This window comes from Aulonocara stuartgranti (genome assembly GCF_965226115.1).
Source record: "Aulonocara stuartgranti genome assembly, chromosome: 23".
Classification (NCBI taxonomy): Eukaryota; Metazoa; Chordata; class Actinopteri; order Cichliformes; family Cichlidae; genus Aulonocara; species Aulonocara stuartgranti.
The window spans coordinates 5845557-5857091 of NC_138958.1; the positions used below are offsets into that span (position 1 = coordinate 5845557).

At 40.1% G+C, this 11535-nt stretch overlaps 1 protein-coding gene across 1 annotated transcript; it reads left to right on the forward strand.

Moving 5' to 3' along the window:
• The first annotated feature begins 2983 nt into the window (after positions 1–2983).
• tmem161a (transmembrane protein 161A) lies at positions 2984–10454 on the forward strand. The gene is made up of 11 exons (XM_082522966.1): positions 2984–3125; positions 3591–3694; positions 3780–3863; positions 4051–4142; positions 4326–4482; positions 4884–5099; positions 5321–5464; positions 5568–5681; positions 5807–5981; positions 6155–6251; positions 7756–10454. Exons 1-11 carry the CDS (start codon positions 3123–3125, stop codon positions 8058–8060), a joined length of 1491 nt encoding a protein of 496 aa, XP_082379092.1. The 5' UTR covers positions 2984–3122; the 3' UTR covers positions 8061–10454.
• Positions 10455–11535: the final 1081 nt, after the last annotated feature.

Sequence of the window (11535 nt, forward strand, 5' to 3'; positions counted from 1 at the left end):
GATAATGCCTCAGCAGTGAATCGCCTTAACAGATGCAGTGTAACCTTCCTTATAATATATGCCTGGTAATTAACAATCATGACTCTCACTACTCTTTTAAATAAATCCATGTGACAAAGCAGATCTGGCCCTCCGTAGCTGGTTCCCACACAGCAGAGGAGGCAGCAGTTAGGAAAAGAGACAAAAAGGAAAAGAGCGGGGAAAATGAAGGGAGATGAGAGAGGTGGTGGGGGGAGTGTTTCCTTTGACGGGGCACCATTGCAACATTTGCATATATTCAAATCAGGTGATGAATGTCATGCATGAGGGTGAACAAAGACAAGCCAATGGGAGGGCTGCGTCTCTGCTGCAGGCTCATAAGCAGCCGTCGGTATCCCAGCAGCACCCTGGGAGAAACACGGGGAAGTGGTGTGGGAACCAAGAGGCCCCCCGATCTGAGCAGAGGGAGGGGAGCCACTTGTAGTCTGTGGTGAATTTGCATTTTATTTGTGTCCATTTTCCTCAGTAATTTCTGCCCCAGCACTTCAACCACAGATGGCTAACACAGGAAGAAGGATTTGCATTTGTGTCAAAGATGATAATGATGGACATGTTTTCCACCCAGACAGAGACATTCCTTCTCTGGGTCTGAATTACATTTTAATGTCTCGAAAAATATACAAAATATTTAAGAAATTACTATTTCCTTTTGTTTGTGATCAATGCCAGATGTAGGCATTGGAAAAGTCAGAGTTTGCACAATGTCAGGATGATCTATGAATGCTGTGCTATCCACAAAAGACAAAGCCAGAAATGACTATTTCATAACCCAGCAGCATCAAGAGATGGCTTAACAAATACCTCTATGTCTTAAAAGCTGATATGCAAAAGTGAAATTCTAATTAAAACTCTCACTAATCTCACAAACGCATTGCCTGAAGGTGGAGGCTGGAGGTGGATCATAAACATCAGTCACGCACGCAAAGCTTGATATTGAGTTAAACCACTAATTTCACTTGATTTATGTTTGCAGATGCTTGCCTGATGGTTCATACATGCCCACGAGAGATGCTGTTGCTTCACTGCACAAAGCTCCATTTGATCAAATTCACAGCTCCTATTGAAGCGCCATGCTCTCGCACCCAAATTCACAGGGCGAAGGATCAGGCACATCTTCAGTAGAAGGGCTGCCACCAATTAGCAGAAAGTTGAAATTCAATCAGCTTCAGGAGACCAGCCAAATAACATGAACACACATGCTAAACACAGATTTAAATGCTGTGAATGGGTCTTGGAAAAAGATCTTTAGAGGGCATGCTGCTGGAAATACTTGGCACTGTTGGGGGCTTTAGATGGGATGAGCTGACATTATAATGCATGTTCAGGCCAAGCGTGGATATGTTTCTGGGTGTACGATCATTTGGAACTTCAGAGACAAACTATACCACCCATGAAGGATGCACCGAGCTGTTTCCTGCACTGTCTCAGGTGCCGAACAACTCATGGTTTACTGTATTCCGATGCCTGCAGATTGTGTTAAAACACTGTCAAATTGCAAAGACATACACTTTGTCTTCAGGTTTGAAGATAACTGTGTTGGTATAGTAAAGTTTTTTTTACCCATCAAAATGGGAAAATAATACTTTAATAACATGATAGCATCAGAAAGTGTGCTCTCTTCTTTACTCATTCCCTGGTGTTTAGTGTTTTAATACCAAATCAGAGAGTAACAGGAGCATATCAGAGACTTTAAGCTTCACAATCTGCATAATGTTTGTTTTTATCCAATGAAATGCTAAGATGCATGATGGTGGAAGCATGAAACCTGGAGATTATCATTAGAAGGATCACACAGAGGCATTAAGGGGCACTGAAGAATAACAAGGAAAGATGAAGGGTACAATTTTACATTTAATTAGAGATGAGAAGTAAAAGCAAAACCTCTTTACAAGTTTCCTTATTGTTTGTCATTTTTATACTGCAGAATATGTATTAATTAACAGACATTTTCACACTATTATTTTTTGTATGTTCAAATCGTAAAACCGGGGGAAATGATGCAATAATTTTCAATCATATTTTCAATCATATTTTTACTATCACAGTGGCATTTTTTTGTCTCTATCAGGGGACTAAGAGCAAAACATTGTTATTCTGATGCCTTCATAAAAATCGGAAAATGTTCACGTGAACGAGTGAACATTTTCCGATTATGGCTGTTGTAATCGGAAAATGTTCACTCAACAGTATGGCTGTTGTGTTATTTTGATTTCAGTAAAGTTGCGAAAGTGAAATACTATGCCTAATTGCTACATTATAATTGCTACATTATAAACAAAATCCCCAAAATCCACATTTTAATATTAGTAATTGAAAATGTTAAAGAGGTAAAAAGGAAGGGGCAGGAGTAGTAGAAATTGTATTTTTGTCTACCTATACTGTTTTTCTTTCTCAAGGGTTCTCACCTTTCAGTTCTTATACTGATTGCCCGCAGTAGGCTTAGGCTGCTCTAATTTTGCTTGGCCGCAACTTTTTTTTTTCTTTTCTTTTCTTTTCTTTTCTTTTCTTTCCTTTTTTTTTTTTTTTTTTTTTTTTTTACCTGGGTGTTCAAATCAAATCACTTTTATTGTCACATCACATGTGCAGGTACACTGGTACAGTACATGTGAGTGAAATTCTTGTGTGCAAGCTTCACGAGCAACAAAGTTGTGCAAAAAATACAATAACATAAAACAAGCAAAATATAGGAATGGTTCAGGCTAACTTTATCTATGGTTCACTTTATCTAAAGTGACTCTTTAGATAAAAAGAAAATCTTTCAACATTAGCAATTTGAATGTGTGATTATGAAAACAATGGTTCGTTTTCTCTGAAGGTTAACCAATTAAGAAAAAATAAATAAAAATTAGTAGAAAATACACTTTTACCTCCAGATTGACTTTCACCTCAGAGGCATATGGGGATACACATTTCAGATTTACGATTCTTTCCCGGAGCACCTGAAGGCATCTCCCGTCTCCACGACTACATCCGGGACATTTAACAGCTCCACATGTCGGCAGGTTCAGATGCCAAAGACTTTCTTGCATGAGAAGAAGCTGTTTTAGTTACTCTCGTTTCAACGACGCCGTTTGGAAGAAGAGATGGTAACTTCATTTATAGTCTTATATATAAAAACAGCTTCTTACAGAGTGCTGGGAAGCCCACTGACGAGCGCTTTTTAGGTGTTCCGGAGGCAGTTAGAGCTAGTTTGCTAATGCTAACCAGCTGTACTGACAGGTGGTGGACCTCCAGTTAAATTTAGCACGATAGCCATTTGCTCAGTTTCATTCATTTTGCAGCGGCTACCAGCGTATCGTGTTCTTAGTGCTGTTGAACGTAACCTCTTCCTGCTATTATCTCTTTAATGTCCTACGTGAGTTAGCTTCTGCCACAGACTGTTCTATGTAAACAAACCGTGATGTAGCCAGCTCTACGGCTCTTCAAACTTTGCTGCGGAGTCCTTACTGTTGTAGACAAGGCGCTCGTGCTCTCTACATCCTCATTATACAAAATGACGCTATGCACTCAAGTGCACGGTGGAAACTCAGTGCGTGTGTTTAATTTGACAGGCGCTGATGGGAGTTCAGCTTGTGGTCAGCTTACTGGCCGCCAGCATAATGCAGAGGATGGCTCCACATTGCTCATTTGCACGCTGGCTCCTCTGCAACGGCAGGTACTGTCAGTAATATAATCAGGTTTTACGTAATTCACACAGTGCACTAAACTGCTTTAACACATGTGCTTGTTGTTTGTTCCAGTTTGTTGCGATTCAAACACCCTTCAGAGGGAGAGCTGTGTGCCCTGGCAGGAAAGCAGATGCCCAAACAAAACAGGAGAGACAGGTGGGAAATGGAGGGCTGTGCTTCATGCTGCAGGACCACTGCGTGCTATAGCATGAAGTTATAAAGTTGTATCATGTGATTCTAGTGTTACTCCATGACAGCGTTATAGTGTGTTTCTCATCCATCCGTTTCTTCATGCTTCAGGCTTGCATTGTTATTTTTTTTTCCATCCTTTATTTGCTCATAGGCGGCAGAATGGGGAGAATAAGCCGCTCACTGTGCCCAAAGACATTGACCTTCACCTGGAGAAAGCACCAGTCAACGTCATTGACGCTCTCGGTAAAACAAATACTTCTTCGTCCACATCACAGTAATGTTGTGCAAGAGTAAATATTACTCGAAGCCCAGCTTTCACTGTTAAGTCCCGCCGGTGGTTTGCAGCATATTACACTGCATGGAAACTTTATTGAAATTCTCATTTTGATTGTGTTTTTGTTTTTTTGTTCTTGTTTCTATTTTCAGTGCTGCGCTTTTTCCTGGAGTACCAGTGGCTTGTAGATTTTGCAGTCTATGCAACCGGAGTTTTCCTCTTCACTGAGTGTTACTATAGTGTGGTAGATGCCAGCAAAGAGGTTAATATTGGAGCCATCTGGTGTGTCCTGACTGTTCTCTTCTGTCTGTATCCTTCAAATGTAAAACACTCACTCTCTAGGTTAGAAAGAATATATCTAGAGCCAGATTAGTTTGTGATGTTTTCCTGACTGAAGATCCTGATATGTCCACCACATTCTTGGCAGCTGTTATATCAATGAAGATGAGTTGGTAACTATCTATAGTACTGAATGAACCTAAAATCCTAATAATCTCTTTCTACAGCTAACGTTTAATCTCTTATTAGGAATACAAGCACTACTAGTGTTAAACTAATATAAAAACATTAAAAATGTCTTACAAATTGTAAGTCTTATACATGTTTAACTAAAGGTAAATTATCACTGAAATATATGTAGCTCCTTTTTTTTTTTTTTTTTTTTTTTTTTAACACCTCTTATTTGGTTTCCTTTACCATCTGACCCACAGAAAGACCCTTCACACCCTAATGAGCCACTACTTCCGCTCTGAGGAGGGTGGTGAGCGCTCAGTGTGCCTTGCCTTTGGTTTTCTGTGTCTGCTTGTGGCCATGCTAGTGTTGGTTGTCAGAGAGGACTACCTGGAGTTCGGCCTAGAGCCGGGTTTTTCCAGCCTCTTTGACAACTTGGAAATCTTTGTCAAACAGCAGGGCTACGCTGACTGGTCGTACGTATCTCCATGAAAAGATTACTTCTGATTGAAATATTGACCTGTTGTCTTTAAAGAAATGCTTGTTGCAGTAAAATTGATTTATATTAAATCTTATATGAGTTGAGTCATCTTTCAATTGGCACAGGAATGAGCCTGACTGTGTTTGATATCTGTGCTGGAAGTAGCCCTTCTTAAATATTGGTGTCACTTACTGTTAGTGGTTGCTTTAAACTCAGAATCCCAGTGACTAAGCTGACAGTGAAGCTTGGTTTGGCTGCTGTCTGTGCCTACATCGGAGCTCTCTTGGCCTTCCCTGGACTGCGGCTGGCTCAAACTCACTTGGATGCGGTGCAGATGAACTCAGACCGTCCACTCATCCAGTAAGAATTGTTATATGAAAAATAGCATGTGCTTCATGTCTTTTATTACTACACATTAGCTCTACTCTGCTCTTTCAGTTGTGTCCCTAATGTTTCCTGACAGGATTCTGCTGCATATGGGTTTTCTGTCTCCAGTCATTGTGTTGGTTTTGTGGGTGAAACCCATTGCAAGAGACTTCCTGGCCAATGCACCTATGGGAAAGACTTCTGTTACTCTGTGAGTGCTCATTTCTGATTGATTGGCTTCGAGAAGCTAGAACTAACAATCAGGAAATAGAAGAATTCTTCTAGGCAGCGCTTAGTGAACACCTGGCTAATCTCTGATAACTTCACTCTTTGCAGAGTATCCAGCGAAACATTTGACAGCATGCGTCTTTGGATCATCGTGGTGTCGTGTGTGCTGCGGCTGGGTCTCACCCGTTATCACCTCCAGGCCTACCTCAACCTAGCTCAAAAATGGGTAGAGCAGATGAAAAAGGAGGCAGGACGTATTGCTGCAATTGACATCCAACGAAAGGTCAAATGCAGTTTTAAACTTTCTCAGTATTGCATGCTTTTATCTTATAAACAGACAAATTGAGAGTTTTTAATAAAAAACAACTTAAAAAAAAACTGTTTAAATATTTAAGGATAATTCTTAATAAAAACTTGAGTGCCTGTGTCGAGTAAAGTTTCTGTGCCCGCTTCCAGGTTACACGTGTGTTTTGCTACCTGACAGTAGTTAGTCTTCAGTATCTGATTCCAATTCTGCTCATCCTATTCTCAACACTGTCACTTAAGGCACTGGGTAAGTAAAATGCTCACTGAAACTCACATCTTGATATTTGAACTTTTTCTCAACCATGTAGACTTTCACAGGCCTGAAGTTCTCTGGAAATTAGTCAGACATTAATCCATTTTTAAATTGACTGCTCCTTATGTCAGATTGTGCCAATTTGCTAAGAGCACTAGTGAGCGAGGGCCGTGTGTGCTGCATCCTGAAGCTCCATCCAGGCAGTTTGTTGCATAAACCAAAGTGAATATTTCTGATAGTTTCAACATGTCTGAAGTGGATAGTTTGTATCCATAAATACTGCCAACCTAATATTTTTGATGAACAAAAGGTTCACGGATTTCTCTTAAAGTTAACTTCAAAAATACCAGCAGTCCTGGAGTCATGCTATAGAGTGGAGCATTTTTGCATTCATAGATAATCATTGGCATTGGACAAGAAGGCACTAATGGAATTGGAATTAATTAGCTATTAGCTTTTATGTCACTTGTTATTTTATGTGGTAGAAGTGACGGCGCTTGATATAAATGGGAAGTTGCACATTTTGCCTCGGTTGTCACATTTGATCTTGTTCCTTATAACGGTAAAAATGAGGTTTAATTGGAAATTGGTTCGCATCAGAGTGCAATCAATGAAAAATTAGCCAGCCAAAAACCAGATCCAAAAATAGACTTTTGTAGGTGGCAATTTAGCTCCACCATACACCACGAGGCTGAATGCAGTGGCTCGGGCTAGACGTCGACCTGCAGCCTTTTCCTGTGTGTCTTCCCCCACTCTCTTTCCCTCCTGTCTATTCTTAATTTTTACCCTAATAAAGTAGAAAGGCCCCCCTGAAATAAATTAGACTTTTACTATATTCTGCCCTGGAAATGTACAATTTAATTTGTGTGGCAAGGCAAGGCAAGGCAAATTTATTTGTATAGCACAATTCAACAACAAGGTGATTCAAAGTGCTTTACAGAGACATTAGAAACAAAAACAAATAAAAAGCATGATTTAAAATCGATTAAAACAAGCAAACAAACAAACTAACTAAACACACACATTTCACACCTGTGTGCTACGAGTAAGTGGACTAATTTTAGCTGGTTCTAGTCAGGAAACTGCAAACCTACTGCTGCCAGTCGCAAGGGATAAGAATTTTGGTATTGGAAGTTTTCTGGTTTCCATCAATCAGGTTTTGACTGCATGCAGATAACTGTGCCATGTGGAGAGCAAAAAAGAAAATAATTTGTTGATGAGTTAGGTCATTATTGGCAATCATCTGACAAAGATGAACTTTTCATTACCGTAGGTTAGGTTTATTAATCAGGAATTGTAAGCAAGCGGCAGATAAAAATGAAAGATCTTTATTTTGTTTTTTTTTGGCCTGGATATTCCCAAAAACTTTCTGTTGTCCCCAGAAGCAAAATTAGCAAAATAGCTTGATTCCAAGGCTGTCTGACCAGCAAGCTGGGCATTTATTGGACAGGTCAAGCAGTCTGAATGTTAGTGAAACATAACCAGTTATTTGTTGCAGGGGACTTCTCCTGGAGTACAGGTGCCCAGGATACCCCTGGTGTGACACCAGCAATCATCATGCCCACAGCTGCACCTGTCTTGTCTGGAGCTCTAGATGAAGATGAAGAAGGGATGGAGGACATGGAGGAAGACATCCAAGCTACAGTAGCTCGACTGTCAGAGACTTTCACAGCGCTGCGATCTGTCCTCACACCGCTTTTCTACAGAGGGTTTTTTGCCTTTCTCACCTGGTGGGTGGCTGCCTGCCAGGTCATAAGCTCTCTGTTTGGCATCTACTTCCATCAGTACCTTATGCAAAACTAACTAAGGAAAATGGAGTGCCATACTTCTATACATCCAGCAATCAGCTCATATTATGCTGTCGCACAGGATGCCTGCAGACAGCAGAGGGGACATTTCATTAAAATAGAACTGCAGCTGGATTGCACCATCTTTCTGGTTGTAACTGATCAAGGTTGGATGCTGTCTGTTGCAATATTTACTACTTTTTGACCTTGTAACTTTTTGAGACCAGCAGGACTCTGGCATTAGTAACACACAAATATACAGAAAGAAACTGAGTGGGGTCTGCATCACAAATCAACGGTAGTTTAGTCCGCCTTAACATGTATCACAATGCTAATTCTAAATTGGCTCAGTAAAATCTGGGTTTAATTGGCCCAGAAGGTGGCACCATATACCGATACTGATGATAGCGGTGATAATTCAAATGAAGAAAATTATGTTGCATTAAAAAATATGTCAGCGCAGGTGTTATTACAGCCTTATAGTGCAGTGTTTCTACACACTGGTTAACGCAAAAGTAGTTGTCAGACATTGGGGCAGTCCCTGCAGGTGGGGCGCATACAACAAAGTGAAAAATATGAAGTGAAACTTAAAGCCCTTTTCTTTTTCTTTTTTTGTGTACTATTTGCGTTAGAAGGGTCAACTGTGCAGTCTTTTTAGGTGTGTAGCGTCTATTACGCACACTACTGGTGTTGTGAAATTCTGGTAGCGTTTAGTCTAACTTGATATGCAGTAGTAACCACCTTTCATCCACCTTGTTCACGCTGCTGCCAAACCAAACGTTGTTATCCACAAAAATGAAGGATACGTTTGACTGAGTTTATAGTCAGTTGATATCACATTATTCTTACAGTGAATTTAATGCAGGCCGTGATAGTCTTGTGATGAAATATGACAGAGTTCACATTCAGGTTCAAAACATTCACCAGCAAGTTAATTTGGATATTGCATTGATAAAACCTGGAATTCTGCAGGAATTGCCTCTGGATTTAGATTAACAAACAAAAACAAATCTGATTTGTTTATCTGACCAAAATAGTGCATTTGCTTTAACTGTTAATGAATGGTGCCTGTAACCGTATGCTTACTTGACATGCAGCTATAATTGCCTCACCCTAGATGAGAGTAAGACAAACTGGTATACGAATTGTTTATTAAAACTCTTGTTTTAAATGCAAAGTGCTCAGTAATTGTCAGGATACTGAAGAGTCCAGTTTTTGTTTTGTTTTCTCTTTTCCCAGAAAGACTTGTTAAAGTCTGTTTTCCTGAAAGGTAACCCTGCCTGAAGCAGGTTAATCATACAGTGTTGGTTACCATTGTTATTTACTGAGGCTAAAATTGAACCAGCTTTGTGATGATGTTAAACCAGAGTTAATCCCAAATGCTGCTGGATTACCTACGGAGCTCTCTTTGTGATACAGACCCCAGTGTTATCTAATAACTTCTTTAATAGAACATTTTTCTGCAACTTCTCACATGTATCTATGCCAGTGTTACTGAGTTTTGTTTTTTTGTTGTTGTTTTTTTTAATTTTCAAAGGAACACTGTTAAATGCTGCATTTATGATATTTGGAGGTACCAGGACAAGTATGAATATTTTAATGCCTGAGTAATAAGACATATTTTTGTGAGGGACTCTTTGCAGTCCTTAAAGAACCGATTCACGAGTGCTACTTTTTGAGTTTTATTTTTTGGGGGGGATTTTTTATTTTTTATTTTTTTGGTTTTGTGTTGTTTTGATTTTGTGTGTATGTGTGCGTGCGTGTCTTTTTCTGCTTCTTTTTCCTGTTTTTCTGTGTGGGCGTAATTTTCAGATCGAGCCTACTGAGTGTAATGCAGTGTGGCTGTGTATTAGTGTTTGAAAGCCAAACACCGTGGAGCTGTTGCTCTTTATCTTGAAGTGCCTGGGAGCTCAGGGATTTTGAATGTTTTGAAATCTCCTTCCTCCCTGTTCATGTGTATTTAGAACAAGCTGATATTCTGCAGTGAACACTGCAGGTACATTTCTGTTTTACCCATTAATTTTCAAACACTACCCATGAACAACATGCTAGTTGCAGTGTCTTAATCGCGTCTTTTACTTCATAGGTTTTGTTGTTGCTGCCAATCAGCCATGTATATGTCAGACTAATCAAAACCTTCTCTGAATCAGTCTTCATCAGTGTGTTTTATTTATTTAATTTATGATACATTGATTAACTCTGTGGATGGTTTTGATCATTAGTATGTTTTCTTTAGATGGCGTATTTGAATGCTCTGATATCATTATACGGTGAAGTTGATATGAAATGTTCCCTTAGGAGATTTTCTGAATGCATGTTGTGCAACACTTTGGCTGTAACCTGATTTTTTTTTTTTTTTTTTCCCCCCCCATGTGTGGTCCTAATAAAAAGATTTGCTGTTTTCACTTCATTTTGACTTTCTCCGTTATTTCCTCCTTCCACCACGGAGCGTGGGAGATGTTACAGATAGAACATTTCCTTTTAAAGAACTGGTACTCCATTGACAAAAGACATGGATGACAATGGAGCGTCTAGTCGCTGTGCAGGGTGCTGATCTCTGACCCCAACCTCCTGAGAAGATCGTTCTTTAATCACTGGTAATTATTATGAACCTAATGCCCCCTGGACTCTGAGAAGAAATGTTTGCGGTGGATGAGCTTGGCTGTAGCAGCAAAATAATCCAGTTAATGGACAGGTTTTATGCAGTGAACTGCATAATCTCTGTTTGACAGTGCAGTTTAAATCATTCATATGTATTTTGTGACATCAAAACCTTCAAAATCACATGCCAGTCAATTGTCACGTCAGCTTTTTGCAATAATGAGAAGAGAGTGGCTCCTTGTTTAAAAGCTGACATGATTTAAATTCTTCCTCCAGTCAAACGTTGTGAGCATCCTTCAGTAAAAGAAGGGACATGCTCCTCACCTCACTGTCTTTTTATATGGACAACTGAAAGACATTAACAATCGCAAAGCCACTGAGAAGCAAACAGATTTGAGAGCACACCAGTTAGCAAATCCTACATCTCAGTAAGTGCAGAAAAATTTCTAGGACAATGTTTTTGTTGCTGTGGAACATCGGTTTAATTTGAGTCAAGCTCATCCTTCTCTCTGGTGGGCCTGTAAGAATGCCTGGCCTCATGAACTGAATGGTGATATTACTTTTACGCATCTGTGCTGGAGGCCTCGGGCCCCTTCAGTCTGCTCTATGGACTGCAACAAGGCAAGTCAGACAGCCATGGCCGGCTGTGGTTGCTATAGAGGCTAGAATGTATGTCTGCGTGTGTGTGTGTGTGTGTGTGTGTGTGTGTGTATACATAGGACCCAGATATGCCTTACAGACTGGGCCTGGTCTAGTCTCATCAGACCAGACATGACCCCAGTGAAAGTCTCGTCATTTAAGGTGGAGAGACGACAGCTCAATACTGTGTGTGTGTCTCTGTGTGTGCCCACCGTGAAAAGGCAGGTCAATTCTCCATAGAGGCAGCATAG

Excerpts from the sequence above, each read along its gene's own strand:
- tmem161a (XM_082522966.1), top strand. Across the intron at positions 4,483-4,883 it reads CTGACTGTTCTCTTCTGTCT|AAAGACCCTTCACACCCTAA; the intron begins GTATCCTTCAAA and ends TCTGACCCACAG. Across the intron at positions 5,982-6,154 it reads CAATTGACATCCAACGAAAG|GTTACACGTGTGTTTTGCTA; the intron begins GTCAAATGCAGT and ends GCCCGCTTCCAG.